Raw genomic sequence first — 22283 nt, forward strand, 5'->3', positions numbered from 1 at the left:
AATTTTTTCAGCTTTCTTTGATGAATAGAAAGTTCAGAAGAACAGCAACTGATTCAAATGATAGGCAAAACCATTATATGTGCAATTCAGAGCCAATTACTTTCCTTGGTATTTAATTTTACCGATTTACTTTACAACCAAAACGAATGGTCTCAAATAAGAACAATAGGTGTCAGTGAACAAATTATTTTCTTACAGTCTAAACTAAAACTAACTAAATCATTAAGACTCACATTAATCATATTAGGCTAGTTTTAGGTGTTTCTTTCCATGAACTATAAGGCGACGAAAGCATTTACGCCGATTTATTATAAACTATAATGGTGAATTTGTCTATAGAAAATATTTAAACGTTATAAATATTAAATGAGTAACTTGTATCGTCTTTTCATAAGCATAATCGTTCATAATAAAATTGCTGCCAGTAAGTTACACAGCTGGGTGTGCGAGGACGCGCTTACGTATCAGTAGAACGCGTGACGTACATATTCGCTCCACGTCATCTCCACACAGGACGTTGCTGACGTAATCAAAACGAGACAAAAAGAGTTTTTTGACAATCTTTCGAAGGGAATATCTTGTCAAAATCTGACCATGGGTATTTATCGACAGCGAAAACACGACTTGCACTCGAAGGGGTATGATCTTGCCACAGAAAGCTAGGTATAACAGTCTTAAATATATTAATCTATAAGTTACATTGTTGACTCATAATACTGAGATGGAGTTCCATCCTCACACTGTTCTTGAGAAATGAGACTAAATGGATTATAAATGAAGAAAAAGTAAAGTATAAAGTATATTTTGGATTATTAAGCTCACCATACCTGTTTTGGCGCATCTGTAGTATTTTCTCACGGTGTGTGTGCGCCTATTGCCAATTATGGGTCAGCACAGACAGATTCAAAATTAATTTGTCAAATATTTGTTAAATATTGGCAAATCAAGAATTTTCTTAAACGGACAACTTGTTTAGCTATATCTATTGAATTCTCATCGCAGTCAGAAGACGAACCGTATTTTTTTATATACGCATTTATTAAATGCAACAGCTGTTTGCTTTTCATGTTGCTAGGTACTAGCAGGAACTGCTTAAAATTACTGAAATTGTCAAATAATCCCAAACAGTTATTTATAATTTTTGTGATGAAGACGACATATCATAGTTGTGGCAGAATATAAGCACAATTTGTAGTAATTTATTGAGTTAAAATAGGTGTGTAAATATGTCTTGTTATTTTATGTTAGCTGATACTTCATACTTGTTTGTCTTATATCAAATTAAAGCTTATTTGTATAATGTTTTTTTTTTCTGGAGGTAGTTGAGAGAGCTGAGAAGCTTGCTGCATTCGGAAACTGACTCCACATCATGTACCTCTGGCAGCCATTATGAGGTTCCCAAAGCTAGCTTTCTTTATGTTTGTGGTCTGCCTGGTGGTCTACCTCACCTACGTCAAACGCCATTATGATGACTCCAAACCACCAGCGTCCGACCAGCTGCCCAAGCATAGGATGGATACCCATAAACAGTCAACCTCAGCTCAGGTGGTCAGTGAAAATTTCCAGTATGGTATTATGTTTGATGCTGGAAGCACTGGAACCCGGATTCACATCTTCAAATTTCAGATCGAGCCAAATGGTATGTTAAAATTTAAGTATTTAAGTCCATTTAAGTCTACATTAGAAACACGACAAATAAGACAGCATTTAAGCTTGTTCAACATAAAAGCTTTTTTTATAACAATGACTTAAAAGGATAGTTCACCCAAAAATGAACATTCTGTCATTAGTTATTCACCTTAATGTTGTTCCAAACTCGTAAGACCTTCGTTCATCTTCGGAACACATATTAGGATTTTGATGAAATCTGAGAGCTTTCTGACCCTGCATAGACAGAAACAAAACTCCCATGTTTGAGACCCAGAAAGGCAGTAAGGATGTTGATAAAATAGTCCATGTGACATCAGTGGTTCAACAGTAATTTTATGAAGCTATGAGAATACGTTTTGTGCGTAAAGAAAATTTCTTCTTTTCCATTCCAGTCAACGTGCATTCACAAGAGTATCACGACGCATGCAGTCTGCTAACTTCAAATATGTATATGCAACAAACTAGCAAGCAGTGTTATTATTATTAACTAAAACTTAAAAGCTGTTTTTGGTAATTGATATAAAGCTGAAATAAAATCAAATGTAAATGTTAGATAAAAAAACTATAATTGCCAAAACTGAAATTAATCTATTAAAGCTAAACTAATACATTATATAAATAATAAAAAGCACAAAAATACAACAAATGATTATAATAGTTTATTAATAATAATGAAATAGCACTATTAAATATATTTAATAGTTAAAGTCATTGGTAAATGGTGAAATTCATTATAAAAAGAAGTATCTCCTATTAATTTATGTTGATTTTATAGTAGTATCACTGAAGATAGCTATATTATTTTGAAGAAAATTATTTTTTCTATTGACTGGTTAGATCAATTTAACTATTTATATAAAACAAACTTCTGTATCTGAAAACTAGTAGCCAAAGCGTATTTCAACAGGTGTGGCAGTCATAGAAATACTGTAATGTTTACTTATCTAATTATACCAAATAATAAGTTACCTTACTGGCAAATACCATAGTGTAACTATAGTAAAACCATGGATATGTTAGCTGTGTGGGCGTTACCCACAGATATTAGGTTTACTGCTTTGCGCAGCACTGATCGTCTTAGTTATCGCATCTCATTTCTGAGTTAAATCAGTTAAGTGCTGCTTTAGGCTTTATTGTTAAACCTATGATTGTCATATTATAATGGACAGCAAGTAGTCTTTGCTATTAGGTACACACATGCATGTACACATCCTAGCTAAGCCTGATGGGTCAAAGGTCACACTGGAGAGTATGGTTGGATTTTATCAGAGGCTGTTTATTATGCAAATGCTGATATAAGCCATGTGGAACCCTACTACTGCAGTTAATGTTATACATACTGTATATGTTTATGAATGCGCTTTTCAAAAGTTTGTTTTCTGCTTGCCTTTGTGTGTTAACAGAAGCTCCCAAATTAGCCCATGAGACATTTAAAGCTATAAAACCTGGACTGTCTGCGTATGCTGATGACCCAGAAAAGGTAACCAGTAAAATGTGATTAAGTTTTATAATTGTGAACCCATCACAAATGCCTCAAGGTTGTGATGGTATCATTTCCATCTGTAGTTTAATGATTATACAAATGTTGTTTACAGAGTAAGGAAGGACTGTTGGAACTGTTGAATGTTGCTAAAGAGACTGTTCCTGAGACGTTATGGAGCTCTTCCCCTGTCATGCTCCGAGCCACGGCAGGGCTCAGACTGCTGCCTGGTGAGAAGGCCACAATTCTGCTGGACAAGGTCAGTGAACCATTAAGAGTAGTTCACTTCTAGAACAAAAATGTACAGATAATCTACTCACCCTTTTGTCATCCAAGATGTTCATGTCTTTCTTTCTTCAGTCGTAAGGAAATTGTTTTTTGAGGAAAACATTTCAGACTTCTATGGTGCCCCTGAGTTTGAACTTCCAAAATGCAGTTTAAATGCAGCTTCAAAGAGCTCTAAACGATCCCATCAGACGAGCATTTGAGGTTAAAAAGTATATAAATTGTATTTTTTTTTAATAACCAATCATTTTGCTAGATAAGACCATTCTTTCCTTGGCTGTGATCGTTTAGAGCCACTTGAAGCGGCATTGTAAAAGTTCAAACTCAGGGGGCACCATAGAAGTCCATTATATGGAGAGAAATCCTGAAATGTTTTCCTCAAAAAACATAATTTCCTCATGACTGAAGAAAGAAAGAGTACATTATCTGTAAATTTTTGTTCTGAAAGGGAACTACTCCTTTAACTACATGCATATGATTGCTAAGATTAAGGAGTCTGAAATGCATTCACAATTATTAATCTATCATAGGTTTTAATACTACAAATACTACAACTAGTGCTGTCAAATTGATTAATCGTGATTAATCGCATAAAAAAGTTTGTCTTTACATAATATATGTGCATGTACTGTGTATATTTAACTGTATAAATAAATGCACAGACACACACACATGTGTATATATATATATATATACATATATGTAAAAAAATATGTAATATATATTTATGTTTATTAGTGCTGGGCAAAGATTAGTCACAATTAATCATGATTAATTGCATCCAAAATAAAAGTTTTTGTTTATATAATATGTTTGTATACTGTGATTGTTTATTATGTATATATAAAGACACAAACGCATACAGTATATGTTTTGAAAATATTTACATGTATTTAAATTATATATATATATATATATATATATATATATATATATATATATATATAAACGTAGCATATTTTTCTTAAATATATAATATACATAACAAATATACACAGTACACAAACACTTTTATTTAGGATGCGATTAATCATGATTAATCGTTGACGAGCACTAATATTTATAAATGATATAAATTGTACAATAATATAAAATATACATATAAATATACACAGTACACACACATATATTATGTAAACATGATTAATCGTGATTACTTGATTTGACAGCACTAATGCTGCGTTCCAGGCAGGTTTTTTAGCTCTTAAATCATGACTTCAAATCACGACTCATGACTTTGCAGCGTTCCAGGCAAGTCACCCCAAACTGCCTGAGCTCATTTATTATTATTACATTATTATTAATTTGTTTGCAACATTATATTGTCCTAAAGGCTATTTTTTCACTGTGTACCACTTGCATAAACACGGCACCTGTAGGTGCTGACATAGTGGTTTCGCGGTCTATGTCACGTCAGAACTCGGAACAGGGAGTACATCGACCTAGTACGAGTTCACAAGTGGGATATCACGGGTTTGACTGCCGTTCAGGTGCACTTTCACGGATAGAAGGTTGGAAAAACACAAGTAACGGGTTGCCTGGAACGCGGCATAACTACAACACAATTTGAGAGGTATTAAATGACACAGTAACATTAGAAATGCTGTGATGCAAAGTTTCAAAGCAACAGTAAACTGTAAAGGGTGTAGTAGGATCTACTGTTTTGTTTTTTTAATTCAGTAAAGGTTTAGTAATAATTATAGAAGCGTGTTAAAGATTATAGAGATGAGAACTATGTCTTTAGGTGTTTCTTGTTTAGCCTGTCGTCTTAGTATTTGCTAATTATGTCTCAGGTTTCAGTATCTGTAATATGCCATCTAAAAACGTTTTGCTGCAGGTGAGGGAGGCGTTCAGCGAATCCTTGTTCCTGTATAAACCAGCCAGTGTGTCAATCATGGATGGCGCAGATGAAGGTACTATGCCAGTTACTCCTTTGCAAGTTAATAATGTCAGGTTTGTAACAAAAAGTGTGTTTATTTTCAAATTGCAATAGATTATACTGCAACTGTTATGCATTGTGTAACCTATCATATCTGGTCTGATTAAATATTGAAAGGAATAATCTGTTTCAGGGTTACTTTTTAGCATGTAATGTATTTAACAACACAACTTTTTGATAACTGTGTTTTGATAGTCAGATTATTTGAATAATTATTAAAATAAATTTTTTCAGAATTATAATAGGATATTAGCACTTTCATTTTAAGTCTAACATCTAACATCTAAAATCAAGACTAAAAACCCTAATAATATATGTGACCCTGGACCACAAAACCAGTCATAAGGTTAAATTTTACAAAACTGAGATATATACATCATATGAAAGCCCAATAAATAAGCTTTCTATTGATGTATGGTTTGTTAGGATAGGACAATATTTGGCCGAGATACATCTATTTGAAAATCTGAAATCTAAGGGTGCAAAAAATCAAAATACTGAGAAAATCACCTTTAAAGTTGTCCAAATTAAGTTCTTAGCAATGCATATTACTAATCAAAAATTACATTTGGATAGGTTTACAGTAGGAATTTTACAAAAAATCTTCATGGAACATGATCTTTACTTAATTGCCTAATGATTTTTGACATAAAAGAAAAATCAATAATTTTGACCCATACAATGTATTTTTGGCTATTGCTACAAATATACCCCAGCGACTTAAGACTGGTTTTGTGGTCCAGGGTCACATATGTTTGTTGCGAATTAATGTTAGTATATTGGCCATGAACTCAACTAACAAACTGGAAACCTGTGGAAGCACATCCAGAAAGTTCAAACAGATAAAATGTATTATAAATGTTGTATTGGCAACTAACTGATTAATTAATATAATATAATTTAGTATAATGTAATTTAATATAATGTAATCTAATATAATATAATATAATATACTGTAATATACATACATACATTTGCAATCAAAATTATTCAACCCCCTTGACCTGCAAGACATTTTGCTGCAGAGAACATTTTGTGAAAACATTACAACAAAAGCATCAGTAAACTATTAAATAAAGTTTAATAATACACATTTGAGTAATTCTGATAACGTAAGTTGATGAATAATGAAAAAAATTGAATTGGCTCTAAACATTCATGTTCAAAATTATTCAACCCCTGAAAGTAAATTTGGTGTAGAATCTTTTATTCTTTTAAAACCACCAATAAACACTGCCTGGAAGTGCTTAGATGCTTCTGTCACCTTTCTGCTGTAATTTTGGGCCATTCCTCCCCTGAAAAAGCTTTCAAATCACTGATAATCTTTGGGTTTTACTTTGCCACTGCTTGCTTCAAATTCAACCATGTATTTTCAATGAGAATTACATCTGGAAACTGAACAGGCCACTTAAAAATATTCTATGACTGATCCCTGAACCAAGCATAAGTAGATTTGAATGTATACTTTGGCATGATTGTCCTGCAGGAAAGTCCATTGATTATTAGCTTCAGACATTGCACAGAAGGCATCACAATGTTTGCCTAAATGGTCTGATACTCTAATAAATCCATGATATCCTTTGTATGGTCATGTTTTCCACTTCCTGCTACAATAAAACAACCCCATAACATGACTGGCCCACCTCCATGTTTGATGATGGAGATGGTGTTCTTCTGCGTATAAGCTTTGTCTTTTTTGGACCAGACGTACCTCTGATCCATACATCCAAAAAGTTCCAGTTTGGACACATCACTCCATAAAACAATCTTCCAGAACTCCACAGGTCTATCCAAATGAATTTTGGCATGTTCAAGGCAGCCTTTTTGTTCTTCTTGGTCAAGAATGGTATTCGGCAAGATTCCTCAACATGAAGACTACACTTGTCTAGTGTTTATCTTATTCACAGCATTGAAATATTTTTCCTCCTTTTGTCGGGTCATCTTGCAAGTCTTTGGCTGTACATTGCAAGTTTTTCTCAGTTGACCTGATCAAACATTTTATGATATTGTGCTTTTTTGTTCAACAGCCTCAAAGGTTTTCTCACACTTTAATCTAAGGAATACGGCTGCCAGCTGTGTCTCTAGGGACTTGTAATGTCTTAGAAATCTTCATGTAGTTTTAGACTTTCTAATATAGCAAACTATTTCTTCTCTATTGATTTTGCGTGAGCTCTGTTGACTTTACCATATTTGCTACTCATCTTCAGCACATGCATGGGCTAAGAGTATACTATGTGTAACACCCCAAGCTAATTCCATTTTTAATAAGTTTGTAAAGGCTTAATTATGTTTTATTTTACAATTTTGTTCCTTACCATAAAAATAACTGTCTTAAAACAGCAATGTTGAATAGAGGTTGAATAATTCTGACACAGCTGTGTTATTAAAAAATCCTATAACTCAAAAACATTACATTATATATTGACATTATCACTTTTAATATACCAGAAAGCTGTTGTAGATGCATTTTAGTCAGTGTTGTTTTCGTCAACGATGACGATGACGAAATCATTTCGTTGACGCCACTTTTTTCATGACGATAACGAGACGATGACGAGATAAAAATGGCTCGTTGATGACTAAAACATGACGAGACGTGTGTGAGTTTTCGTTGATGAGACAAGAATAGACGAAAATGTTAGTGGGTGGTCCGTCAGACGTTTAAAATGCATGACATTTCCGCTTATTGTGCATGCCAATTAAAACTTAAAAAGTATCTGACGCTATGGCAAGCCGTTTTAGCATTAAATACTCTTAGCTATACTAGTATGGCAAGCCGTTTTAGCATTCCATCCTTGTTTGTCTTTTATGTTCTAAAACATTCCTTCATTATTGTAATTATTGGTGAAAATAGTCGATCCGGAAGCTCACATTGTGTTGAACTATAGATCTGCTATTTTCAGAACTTATAAGTGACACTACCCAACAGCAAAATATTTACTGACCTACATTAATTTGTTAAAAGACTACTTTTTTCCCTTTTTTGACTAAAACTAGACTAAAACCTTTTTGACTTTTCGTCGACTAAAATTGGACTAAAACTATCACATATAGAAGTGACTAAAATTTGACTAAAACTAAGAAGCATTTTAGTCCATAAGACTAAGACTAAATCTAAGATGGTTGTCAAAAACAACACTGATTTTTGTCCTGGATCTTCAGAAAGAGCAAAAATCATTTGTAAAGTACTGCAGTCTAAAGTACTACAATAAAACTAAACTTAAAGACTGAAAATATTAAAATAAAAGCTAATTCAAAATGTTATTAAATACTTTAATATGAATAATACTAATATAATACTGTTGTAAATATATTTCCCATCAAAATACCATTCCTAATAAAAAAATTCTTATATTATAATTTTTATATATATATATAATTTTCGAAATATATACTGTATGTGTGTCCTTTTATATATATATATATATATATATATATATATATAAAATAAATATACAGAGTACACATATTATTATGTATACAAAAACTTTTATTGTGGATGCAATTAATCTTGGATAATTGTTGCCTGGCACTAAATAAAAGCTACATTTAAAAATTAAAACAGTAATAAAAAGGATAATAGTACATAACAAAATTACTAAAACTTAAATTGAAATATGAAAATAAAAAAACTAATTTGAAATGTTATCAAATACTTTAATATGGATAATACTAAAATAACACTGTAGCAAGTATATTTCCTACCAAAATACCATTGTTACTGTTACTAAAGATGCTATCTATATGGTATGCGCTAGTTAGAGTAGCATTTTAACATTTTAGGGCTTATATTCGAAAAACCTGAGGAAGCACATCCTGAATGTCCAAACAGACAACAGTACTTCCTATTTCCATGATTGTAATATTTCAGAGTTTTGCTGTGCTATGATCCAAGCAGAAGTCTGTCTGCCATGAATGTGAAACCAGCAGATGTTACTGTACGTCTCTAGCTCGTCAAAAACCTCTGGTCACTGCGGTCAAGCATTTGTGCTTCTGGCAGAAAGATATAAATTGTAAATTGAAATTTTCTTCAGTAATAGCTTGAGCTGTGTGTATATTAACGATAGATAATGCGTATATGGGACTTTAATCCAATCCTTTAAAATAGTTCACACAAGTAATAATGAGCCCAGGGGATAATGTCCCGTGTGCACTATAATCTCTGCAAACAGATTAGCACCCATTAATTTGCCATGCAGGAAATTCCTTTTAAAGTAAAAAAAAAAAAACTAGTGTTTGGCAAAAGCCAAGTTGATTCTACTTTATGGTAGCAATTTGTATTTGAGTTTTTTTTTTTTTTTTGTAAAATTAATGCCTAAACTCTGCAGGTCCCGTAACCGGATAATCTGAGTCTCATTATTAGTGTGAGTCTAAACTCTCCTGGACGCACAAGCTTACCCAACCAGATTAGTCCATCACAGCAAATCATACAGACTTATTGTTAATGCTGTGCCTAAGTGGTATATGTGAGGGACACGGCAGGGATGGAGTTTATAGACATTAAGTGAGGGCTAAAGTCCCTTAATTTGTTAAGACGCAACCTACATTCAAAACAAACATAGTGTTTTATGCAATGTTCCAATGATGAATCTTTACATTTCGTCCGACATAAAAACATTTCAGTTCAAAAGTTCAATAACAAAATCTTTTTTTTGCAGCTTGTCTTCAGTAGATGTTAGTTTTGGGCTGGAATGAAGCTTTGCACCATAAAACTAGTATTTTCTTTTCTTTTCTATAGTAAATTGAACTCTTTTATCTACAAAGTTCAAGGAAAATTTGACTCCTCAATGATATTACCTTAATACATTTGTCAATGGTGGAATGCAAAATTCTTATACTAACAAAAAAAATGCACATTTGTATTTGCACAGGCATGTCAGCTTGGATTACCGTCAACTTTTTATTAGGTAAGCAAATTGTAGTAGTCATGTTTTATTTCATGACATACTGTATGCAACTGATCAACTAATTTGTAGACAAATTTACTATCCTGCCCACATAATTTGTTTTCTTCTTTGTTACTTAAAAAGCTTTGTTTTTAGTTGAAATGCTTTAAAACAGTCTCTCTGTCTCACAGGTGGTCTTCATGGTACTGAGACTCCCACAGTAGGCATGCTGGATTTAGGAGGGGGCTCGACGCAGATCACCTTTTCTCTACAGGAAGAAGTGAGTCATGCACATGCATATATTTATAACTCCTCTAACGAAGCCATGTCACTCTTAACAAACTGAAATGATGGTCTCCCATCGTATGCATTAATCCGCAAATGTCCTGCTAATCCGATAGGCCTGGTAAATAAAGATTGTTGTACATTGGGCTGAGAGAGTTAGAGGGATTCTTTTTTTGAACTAGGTCAGGTCCTGTACAGGGACCAATTTATCATGTCATTACATCGTTTCTCCGAGAGCTTTAGTTCCTAACATGAGCTCAGAGGAAAACTGCTGTGCAGATTGCAGCTTAGTTATAGTTGCTGAGGGATATTGTGTTAAATAAATAGTCTGGACTGAGAACTGCTACAGTAGGCAGTTGCTGACTAATGTTGTATTAAATAAGCATGCTGGACAAGAAACTTGAATGAAGCGGCAATGATGAGATCGGTACAGGCTAGAATAGTAATATTAGTAGTAGGGCTGGGCGGTATACCTTTTCATACCGAATACCGGTGTTTTTTTTTTTTAATGATATTCATTTTTCATATACCCCAATACCGGTGAGTGTGTGCGTACAAAGCGCTGGGAACACGTATGTTGACGCAAACAGAAACCGCAGCTTGCACGTGCTTGTCTGAAGCAACACAGGTGAGGTGTGGACGTATTTCAGTATATCTGAGAAAGACCCAGGGTTAGCGATTTGCAAAACTTGTAATGCCGAAATTTCAAGAGGGGGTGTGTCTGCAGTGATGACTAGAGCAGAGATCGGCGCATTGTGCGCAGACAGATGTAGCTTTCAGTGAGAGAAAAACAATGGTTTTACGTTGGTGTTACGTCGCAATATTTTAAAGATATGTCTTTTCTATATACTGTATTTTTAATTAATATTTATGCTTTAAAGCCAATGGATATCACACAAGCAACGTGGAAACTGATCAATATGTTAAAGTGAAAGTAAAAACTAACTTTCAGCATCTGATGTGCATTCTTTCAGACAATGAGAGACGATTATACTTCATATGCTGATATTAATTTTGTCCCTTAATATTTTTCTTGTGCCCCGAACATGCTGGGAAAAATAAATAAAAAAGAAACGTATTTTGTGTAAGGTTTGTTTTTGAAAGTCTTAAATAAAGCTCTTAATTTTCATTGATGACTGCAGTGTTATTAGGGGGTTATGAAAGTCATAATTATGATTTCAGGTGGTCTAAAATGTGGGGACTGAAAGACAAGAATTGCGATGAAACTTCAAAAGGCTATCCACTGAATAAATATGAGCGCTGCACGTTTCAAAATCATTTGTTGCGCTACTTTGTATACTACCATTCTGACAGCGCCTCCTGCTGGAAGAGAAACGCGTAGACTTGTAAATGTGAACTTGTGAAGAATGCACAATAAAGTGTTGTGTATTTTGACTGCAAATCATGAATTCTGATTTCTTCACCTCATTACAATTATGAGTGCCACTGTCACTTCTTTGTGAACAGCAGCATTTTGTGAGACCAATCAAACCTGGGTTAATAGTCCGGTCAATGTAAGCCAATATACTGCAGTAATTATTCTCTAATTTATTAGGAAATGTGGTTAACACCTAGTCATGCATGAAAAAAATAATAATACCGTCATATACCGTGATATCGTATAATTTTGAAAAATACCGTGATATAAATTTTTGGTCATACCGCCCAGCTCTAATTAGTAGTACTATTATTAATAGTAATATTAATAGTATATTCCCACTTATCAAGTCAATAAAGCATCCTGTAATGCATCAATATTTGCTTGTTTGTGTTTTGTTCCTTTGCAGAAAACCATCCAGACCTTACCCATTGATTACGTGACATCGTTTCAGATGTTCAACATCAGTCACGCTCTCTACTCGCACAGGTAAAGTGGGCGGGGCATAGGTTGGCATCAGGATGTGTGGCAAAAATGGAATGAATTAAAGGTCCCATATTGTCAAAATCGAAATTTCCTGGCTTTTTTCATGATCACTGAGATCTAGGGACTATGTAACTACCATATAAGTTTCAAAACAGTCAATCCACAGTAAACTGCACACAGCCTGCTTAAAGTAGCCGTTCCTTTTCACAAGCCGCTGTGACTTCTGTAAAAATGTGACGTCCGATCTACTCAGTCACCGCCTTCAGTCACCACCCCGAGCACCAACCACCGTCCCACCCTCCTTTTGTCAAACCCTAGACAACAACGCATCCATTCCATTGTTGAGCAGCAACAACAACACGAAAACAAGTCGAGAAAACGCTGTTCAGTCCATGGATGTCAGGAAACTACATTACACAGGCTTCCGAACAACGTTAATATAAGAGACCAGTGGCATGTCAACTTCAGCCTGTTTCACACAGCCATTCCAGAAAATATACGGATGATGTGTCCCATGATTTGTTCCGGAATTGTTTAATTTGGTTCATTCACAGTTGTTTTCCGGAATCTGTGCGTGCTTTACACACAACCCATAAAGACGTGACATTTGGATGTGAGATGTAATGTACATTTCACTAAACTTAGGCCCAATCCCAATTCTATTTTCTACCCCTTCGCCTACCCCTCGCCCCTTCCCCTTGTCCCTTGAAACAAAGTGTAAAGGGGAAGGGCTAAAATATTTCCCCTAAGAAATGGGACACCACTACAACACTGTGATACGTCATCATACGTTGTCGCTAGTTCCTAATGTTACGTCAGAGGACATGCGCAGATGTTTATCACTCATTCTAAGATGTCAAAATGTTGTCGCAAAAAGTACAAATGTACGGTGTACGCACCGTTCATTCACATGTGGCCGTAAGCAAAACAAACAACGCATTATCACATGCGCGGCAAATTGCTAATCAGTGTAGTGGTGCCTGGAGATAGCCTGGCGAGCCAGACTTACATCAAGATGTTTAGTCTGGAAACTCTCCATAGACGCGGCTTACTCCGAGGGGCGGGATAAACGGTTGTCTCTCAAAATCCCTATGCACGCAATAGGATAGCGCTTCAACCAATCAGAGCAACGAAGAAGGTGGCGTAGTAATTGGTATATTAAGCTTTTTCCGTATCCAGTCGGCAAAACTCCAAACACATCTTCCTTTTTTAAAAATGACTTAAGTGCCGTTCTTTGCTCGTTTCTTAAAGAAAAACTTAACTCCAAGTCCTCCAGAGTCGCCGCCAAAGCCGATTCGAAAGACCGCTGTTCGACAGCTGCAGCCGCCATTCTTTGTTTTTCAAGTGGCAGCCGTCGCAACTCTGTCGTCATATGTTAAGCCCGCCCCGCCTACTCTATACGCGTTGTGATTGGCCTGACCCAATTTGGGTTTTTGCAGCTAGAAGGTCTATTGAGAGTGTCTAGACCCACCTGGCTGCAAAATAATTTTTGCTGCCGCTAGGGTGCGTCTAGATTTCTAGGCTAGCCTGGAGAAGTATATATGCTTCATTTGTGAATTTCGTTTTAAACTTTCTATTTGAACGCATTCGTTTTCTGGATCCTTGGACTAAAATGTTTACAGGGGTTCACTGGTTTAAGAAATTTCTGATCGTAAAAATCAGCTTCTTTTTATTTGTAAGGTATCGTTTTTATTATTATGTACTGATTTAAATTACTGGTGCGGTGAGCGGGCGCATTAGGCGCAATCATTAAATACATTGCAAAGCAAGCCGGCTCCATCGGCTGCATCATCACTGCCTTTATTGGGTGTTTTGAGCGAATATTTACATTTATTCACATGACTTGATGTGGTTGACTGCCATGATTTTGGCGAATGCAGGACACTAATAATGCGCATCAGAGGGGATTTAAAAAGTGGAAATTGCCGTGCCACTGGTCTTTCATGTTTCTAACATGCAGTCAAGTGTATATGACATAAAATATATTTTATAATATCGTGCAATCAGTGCTATCTGCTAGCAAACTTTAGCGATTTTTTTGCAAACGTTTATTTACAAAACAACACCATAAACACAAACACAAGATTGAAGGTAATATACATATAATGAAACATTGTCATGAAAATCCTTATTAAAGGCAAAAATTACTTATATTTACGAGTCTGCTTGCCCGAGTGAGCAGCCATGTTGGAAATTTCTCTTAGCCCTTCGTTTGAAGTGAGGTCCTGAAAAATCTTCGTTTGGAGGGCTATCTGGCCCTTCCCCTTACCCCTACCCCTCCAACCAAAAGAGAAATGAGACACCCCTACCCCTTCACGTGAACGCGCCAAACGGAGGGGTAGGGCTAAGTGTAGGGGTAAGGGGTAGAATTGGGATTGAGCCTTAAACTAACCTGATGAACAATCTGTGCTTCAGTGCTGATAACGAGGAGCTCCCTGATCACTGCTTCATTCCACTTTGCACATATTCTTTCGTTGTGATATTATGCATGATAACGTGCATCATCGCTACAACACTGCCTTTATGGCATTTGGTTCTGGCTTTTGTTCACACAGCGCACGTTCCCGTAATTTTCCGGAATCAGTGCGCATTATGAAAGGGGCTTTACTAAAGCAACAGTTACGTAGCTTACTGATCATTCTGAAATATCCTGTTGAGTACCACCAAGCCAGCCTGTCTCTCTCTATGGCTCTGGGCTAGGCTACAGCATACATGACCGTAGTTACCTGTGGTTGGCCTGGCTGTGCGTCACTTAGAAAACAACAGGCCAATCAGAAGAGAGGCTCATGAATATTCATTAGATGGGCCTAAATCGACCTGTTCTTGACAGAGCTCCTAAAAAAGGAGCTGTAAAAATATATTGAGATGGATTTTGGCACTTATACCACAAATATATATTCTTAAGGACATCAACAACTAAAATAAACCTCCAGAAATGTGTACAATATGGGACCTTTGAAGGAATAATATTCTGTATAAGGGTGTGTGATGTTGTTTTATTGATGTGCAAGCTGACATTATAGGGGTAGCTCAACCAAACATATAATTTTTTTTTTTCTGTTTCGTCAACGAAAATAGTTCCAAACAAAGCTGAAACGGGTTTTGAACAACTCATTTGAGTCAATGATTCAATGATCCATTTATAAAGACAGGCACTTGCTTCATAAAGGAATCAGCCACTTTGAATGAATCATCTGAATGAATGATTCAATGAATCAGGAACTTGCTGCCACCTACTGGCGATTTTAGTGTCATATTTTTCTATGGTAGGCCTAAACCTATGGAAGCCAGTTTCTGCCACTAAATAAAAAAAAAGGTAATTGTGATTTTTTTAATTTTTTTTTTTTTATCTCACAATTCAGACTTTTTTTCATCGCAATTGCGAGTTTACATCTTGCAATTCTGACTCTTTTTCTCAGTATTTTGAGAATTTTGTAATAGTACGTTAAAATGTCATAATTGTGAGATATAAACTCGCAATTGTCAGAATTGTTATATTATATATTATCGTATATATTTATGGTTCTAAGTATAAGTTTATATCACTATTCTGAGAAAAAATTTAGAATTGTGAGTTTATATCTTACAATTCTGACTTTATTTCCTGCAATTCTGAGTTTACATCACGCAATTTTGAGAAAAAGTCAAAATTGTGAGTTTATATCTTGCAAGTCTGACTTTATTTCTTGCAATTGTGAGTTTACATCACGCAATTCTGAGAAAAAGTCAAAATTGTGAGTTTATTGCACCGAAGAAGATAAAGTTGTGAGTTTATATCTTGGAATTCTGAGAAAAGATTTAGAATTTTGAGTTTTTATCTTGCAATTGATACTTTATTTCTTGCAATTGTGAGTTTATATCACACAATTCTGAGGGGAAAAAAAGTCAATCCTAAGGTACAAGCACAAAAACACACTTGGCAAAATATCATTTAATTATAGTTAACAGAAAAAAACTCCAAAAGAAATCATTTTTTGTCAGTTTCGATGACAAAATGTTAAAAACATTTTAACATTTAAAAAATAATGCCAGTTTACTTATGTCATTTACAGTTAGATCTCACTGAGCAATCATATATAATCTAATAATAATTTCAAGTCAATAAATGCCCAATATTAAAATGATATACAATTTTGTCAAAAAATAAATAAATAAATAAATAAAGACAAAAATCTATCATATTAAATGCTAAGTCAATTTAGGCATTTTTTTCTTTCTATATTAGCCAATAACTGATATAGTACAATATCATGCATTCCTTCAATACAATACCATATTACTCCATCTGTTTAAAAACAGCTTTCTCAGCGGCTTTTTCCGTACAGTGACGTTACGTGACTTGCAGTCCGGTAGCAATGGGGTCAAACCTCTGCCCGATGTTTGACACCACCACCCATTGGTTCCTGTGTTTGGTCAGGAGTGTTCAGGGCTTTCTAGGTTATGTGAGCACAGTGTTTAGTGCAGGCAGCCCAAGTGTTTATGAGGCAGTGTGTGATTAGAGCATAATCACACAAGCCTTCAATTACAATCCCATCGCGGGACTCATCTCCAGATTACTAGAATTACTAGTTATTCATGGCAGGAGATTTGACACAACAAACCCTCCAGCAGGGACCAAGCAAAAAAGCAAGATAATGATGAGGACTGAATGAGGAATCACTTATACACTCGTATGAAATACTGAAATATTTATGATTTAAAAGTTATAACACTTGTATGTACGCACTACTTCTCAAGTTTGGGGTAAGTAAAATGTAGTTTTTGATATCTCTTATGCTTGCTTTTTTGTATTTTGTATGTTTACCCCTTTTATGTCTCTTCTCTTTCTCTGCAGTTACCTTGGCCTGGGGTTGATGTCAGCCAGACTTGCTGTGTTGGGAGGGATTGAAGCAGAGCCTTGTATGTGGTCTACAATCTCTCTTCATCTTTGGCTTTTAAAGACCTCATTCGCTCGATAAATAAGCCATTATCTAATCTCTTAATAACGCACTGAAGATTAATTCCTTGGTGGCCAGCTGTTGCACTGATTTAGCAGAGGCCAGAGAGAGAAACTGCCGTCAGTGCAGTAGCTTCCGCCCGCAGTTTACTACTGAGATTTACATTTGGTACACTACAAATGTAATCAGATTTCTTTGTTTATAGTGTCTCCATTGTATAAGTGCATCCCGCTTCTCTCAGAGTGGGTTCTAAGGTTATTATGAGCAAAAGTGTTTGTGTAAATGTGGTTTTATGTTAGGCCACGAGTTGGCGCTGCAGAGCTCATGTTTGGATTTGTGCTCCTCAGCAGTGTCACAGTTATTCCACATAGTGGCAGTAAAATGCTGTGAGATGCATAAATCAGTTGATTTATGTGTGTATGAATGTGTTTTTCAGTAGCAGGACCCCATGAGCTGGTTAGTCCATGTCTCGCCCCGGATTACTCTGGACAGTGGGAGCATGCTGAAATACTCTACACTGTTAAAGGGCAGAAAGCAGGTATGAAATGTGCTGTTCACCTGGGTTAGGTTTTTGTATATTCATTTTTATTTACATTTAGTTTTACTTCCCCGAATTTTATCATTACAGTTTATGATATTTTACACTTTTGTGTCAATCACCCACCATAATGTAAACAGCATCACTTGTGTGTTTGCTCTCGTCTAGGGGAGCCCATCTATGAGACTTGCCTTACAAAAGTTGAAAAGATGATCTACAAACGTGTGAGAAAAATCGAGGGAGTGAAAGACATGGACTTCTATGCATTTTCCTACTACTACGACAAGGCTGTGGATCTGGGCCTCATTGGTATAAGATTAGCTGTCATTTCATTTAAGTCAAACATTGTTTTTTAGATTTAAGAGCATCAAACAACAAACCATTCTTTAAATTCAATAATCACTTTTTTCTTTGACTCAGATGAAAGCACAGGGGGGGCTGTCAGAGTCGGTGATTACATTGAAGGTGCTAAAAAGGGTAAGTGTGTTCTTGTAACAGAATGTAGATGTATTTGTCTGATTTTATGTCATTATCTGACAAATGTCATATGTGTACCATAATATGAAAGCTTGGGTCGATATTTTTGTTCAAGTTCAAAATTTACAGATTATGTATTCACACCCTTGTCATCCAAGATGGTCATGTCTTTCTTTCTTCAGTCATAAAGAAATGGTGTTTTTGGAGGAAAACATTTCAGGATTTCTCTTCATATAATGGACTTCTATGGTGCTCCCGAGTTTGAACTGCAGTTTAAATGCAGCTTCAAAGGGCTCTAAATGATCCCAGCTGAGGAAGAAGGGTCTTATCTAGCGAAACAATTGGTTATTTTCTAAAAACTTTTACAACTTATATACTTTTTAATCTCAAATGCTCATCTTGCCGAGCTAGACAAGACGAGCATTTGAGGTTAAAAAGTATATAAATTTTTTTTTTTTTAGAAAATAACCAATCGTTTCGCTAGATAAGACCCTTCTACCTCAGCTGGGATCATTTAGAGCCCTTTGAAGCTGCATTTTAGAAGTTCAAACTTGAGGGCTTCATTATATGAAGAGAAATCCTAAATGTTTTACTCAAAAAACATAATTTCCTTAAAACTGAAATAAGACTGTAAATTTTTGTTCTGAAAGTGAACTACTCCTTTAAAGAAACCATATGTCACGGTTTCCACAAAAAATATTAACAAGCACAACTGTTTTCAACATTAATAATGATAAAAGATAAATGTTTTAGAATCTTATTAGAATAATTTCTGAAGGATTATGTGACACTGAAGACTGGAGTAATGGCTGATAAAAATTCAGCTTTGCCAGGAATAAATTTTACATTTTAAAATGTCTTAAAATGAAAAAGATATTTTAAATATTAAATGTTACAATATTACTGTTTTTATTAAATAAATGCAGCATCGGTGAGCATAGACCAGTCAGAAGTTTTTGTACAGTAAAATTTGTAATGTTTTTTTTTTAAAGTCTCTTCTGCTCACCAACCCTCCTTTATTTAATCCGAACTACAGCAAAAGCAGTAATATTGTGAAACAATATTACAATTTGAAATGACTTTCTTTTTCAGTATATTTTAAAATGTAATTTATTCCTGTGATCAAAGTCTTCAGTGTCACATAATTCTTCAGAAATCATTCTAATATGCTGATTTGCTGTTCAAGAAACATTTATTAATATTTTTATTGTCAGTAATTAAAAACAGTTCAGTACGTTTTTCAGGATTCTTTGAATAGAAAGATCCAAAGATCAGCGTTTATCTAAAATAAAACGCTTTTGTAACATTATACACTATACTATTCAAAATCTTGGAGTCAGTATTTATTTATTTATTTTAGAAAAAAAGTATAGAAATGAGCAAGAATGGTTTAAATTGATCAAAAGTGATAATAAAGACATTTAACCTGAAAAGAAATGCTGTTTTCAACATATTAATAATAAATGTGCTTTGAGCAGCAGATCAGAATATTAGAATGATTTCTGAAGGATCATGTGACTGGAGTAATGATGCTAAAAATTCAGCTTTGAAATAAATTACATTTTCAAATAGAAAACAGTTATTTTGAATAGAATAAATATTTTAGAATTGTACTGTTTTTGCTGTACTTTAGATCAAATAAAGGCAGGCTTGGTGAGCAGAATAGATTTCTTTAAAAAAGATTTACTTAGGTGTGTAAAATTTCTAGTACTGTGCCAGAAGCAACATGCCATGGTGTCTTTATTACTATACTATTTGATTATCAGTCAAACTCAGAACTGATAAATTGTAAATGTGTACCTTGAAAGCAGTCACTTTTGGCTTTTGATAAAAGCATCTGCCAAATGTATAGATGTAATGTAATATAAATATACATACATTTTTAAAATAATACACTGTTTACATTTGCTTAGCAAAAATCAACCAACTTAACTCTTCTGCTCTAGTGTGCAATAACATGTCAGCCGGAGGGATAAAGGAGTCTCCGTTCCTGTGTTTGGATCTGACCTATATCTCGGTACTCCTTCAGGAGCTTGACTTCCCACCTGATAAAGAGCTGAAGGTGTGTTACTCTTGATTTATGATTCTTGACTTAAAAGGATTATGAAATGGTCACTTTGTTGTGCCTTTTGGACACACATTGCAACACATTTGAACTACAGCAGTATGTGATTTATCTGTAATTTTGAAGAAGAAGAACAAATGTCAGGGGTGAAGCTGTGATTTTGTTTAACCCTGTTGTTCTGTTTAAATTTCAGCTGGCGAGACAAATAAATAATGTGGAGACTAGCTGGGCCCTCGGTGCCACTTTCCATTGCATCGAGTCACTCCGTAAGCATGGGACATGCTGAAAATATTCACAACACTCAGAACGTTTATACGCTCCACAACCCAGTAAAGCACTGATTGATTTTAATGCTCTGGGAAAAATATCAACATTGATTGTATTTGCCATTTTGCCATTGAATTTCTTCAAAATGTGAGTTTTTATACATACCTCTGACTTTCTGAATGTTTCTGTTTTCTTGCAATATATGTGTGAAAGTAAACCGTATGTACTGGTTTGGGAGTTTACAGCATATCAGAATCGTATTAGTCAGGGTTAATTATATACAACTGGACAAAAACACTCGATTGCCTCAAGCTCAAAGTTTTATTTTATGTTTTATTCTTTTGTAGCTTGTAGATTGATTTAATATATTACACAGTTTGTTTAAAACAAATTATGTACTTCGTATTAAACATTATCCGCACTCAGAGGGAAGAAAAACAGACCAGAGCTACTGTCCATGTACTTTTCTCATGTAGTTATAAACTTGCCATTTAATGTGCACATTATTAAACATAGGAAATATGTTTATAGTAAAATGCCATATAAATATAATCTGAAAATGTTGAAAACCTGCTCTGTGTGAAGTATTGAGAAAGTGCAATTGCACATAAAGTTCAGACAGCAGGACGTGGTCTGCCTTGTGTTCGCTTCTGGTTGCTTTCACCTGTTCAGACATGCTGCTGTTCTTTCTTGGCACCAGCAGGTGTCACAACACTAAAACCTGCAGGGGGTTGTACTTGGTGTTACTCATAGGATGTTGCATTGAGGTTTTAAAAAAGTGCAGTTCATTTCCAAATCTGTAGAGCATTTACACAATGATTTTTCTTTTCCTTGTCTGTGGACCTGAAGTAACATATCTTATCTCAGGGAAGCATAAGACGCTATTGATGGCTATATGTGCCATTTTACAGAATTGGTTCAAAGTCAGAGTTGGAAAAATTTTCTTTTTCCACAAATGTTCTATGTATGCAATTTGTATAACATTTAATGTACATATTTCTAGTAACTGTGAAGTTAATCCTCATCTTGTATTTGCAAAAAGTTTTGGAATATTTGTCCTTTCCCCAAATTTGTCACTACCGAAACACCAGTGATATATAATTTAACAAGAAGGGTTATATTGACCTTGTGAGATTTTGCGTACATCTTACTAGTAAATATATATTGTTCTATTAAAAGGTTTCCAGAGATAACTCAAAAAGTTACAAATGTACAAATATTTCAAGTGTGGTTTATGAGATTTGTTGTATTTTGAATCTAATATATATTGTTAAAGGCAAAAAGTTGATCATACTGAGTGAAAGTTAAGAATTCATTGGTTTGGAAATGACAAAAATCCCATGTTTTGGTCATGATAGCACATTTTTGGTAGTGGCAGTAATGTTTTGGTAGTGACCACATCAAATTATAGAATTTTAACCCACATACTAAAACACTACTAAAACATACTAAAGTACAAAACATGTGCATAACTGTACAAAAAAATGTTGTTTATTTCACCCAAATAAAGGATTATGCGTTCCCTTTTGTCACTACCAATGAAAACAATGACATGTCCTGACTGTTACAGTAGTGACAATTTAATGGAATAACATCCAAAAAACAAATGT

At 34.7% G+C, this 22283-nt stretch overlaps 1 protein-coding gene across 3 annotated transcripts; it reads left to right on the plus strand.

Annotated features, from left to right (window-relative positions):
- Positions 1-525: 525 nt before the first annotated feature.
- On the plus strand, positions 526-21966 carry entpd6 (ectonucleoside triphosphate diphosphohydrolase 6). 3 transcript variants are annotated; one of them, XM_073826799.1, is made up of 14 exons: positions 526-663; positions 1319-1639; positions 3054-3130; positions 3246-3389; positions 5253-5328; positions 10226-10261; positions 10432-10520; positions 12313-12392; positions 17224-17288; positions 17763-17864; positions 18033-18173; positions 18285-18341; positions 20288-20403; positions 20600-21966. In XM_073826799.1, exons 2-14 carry the CDS (start codon positions 1390-1392, stop codon positions 20690-20692), a joined length of 1326 nt encoding a protein of 441 aa, XP_073682900.1. In that variant the 5' UTR covers positions 526-663; positions 1319-1389; the 3' UTR covers positions 20693-21966. The 3 variants fall into 3 exon arrangements, with proteins under 3 accessions (XP_073682900.1, XP_073682902.1, XP_073682901.1); XM_073826801.1 differs by having other exon boundaries at positions 17766-17864; XM_073826800.1 differs by having other exon boundaries at positions 1323-1639.
- The last annotated feature ends 317 nt before the right edge of the window (positions 21967-22283 follow it).

This window comes from Garra rufa, chromosome 21, assembly GCF_049309525.1.
Source record: "Garra rufa chromosome 21, GarRuf1.0, whole genome shotgun sequence".
NCBI classification, from domain to species: Eukaryota; Metazoa; Chordata; class Actinopteri; order Cypriniformes; family Cyprinidae; genus Garra; species Garra rufa.

Excerpts from the sequence above, each read along its gene's own strand:
- entpd6 (XM_073826799.1), top strand. The coding sequence starts at position 1,390 with ATGAGGTTCCCAAAGCTAGCTTTCTTTATGTTTGTGGTCTGCCTGGTG. Across the intron at positions 12,393-17,223 it reads CACGCTCTCTACTCGCACAG|TTACCTTGGCCTGGGGTTGA; the intron begins GTAAAGTGGGCG and ends CTTTCTCTGCAG. Across the intron at positions 18,174-18,284 it reads TGTGGATCTGGGCCTCATTG|ATGAAAGCACAGGGGGGGCT; the intron begins GTATAAGATTAG and ends TCTTTGACTCAG.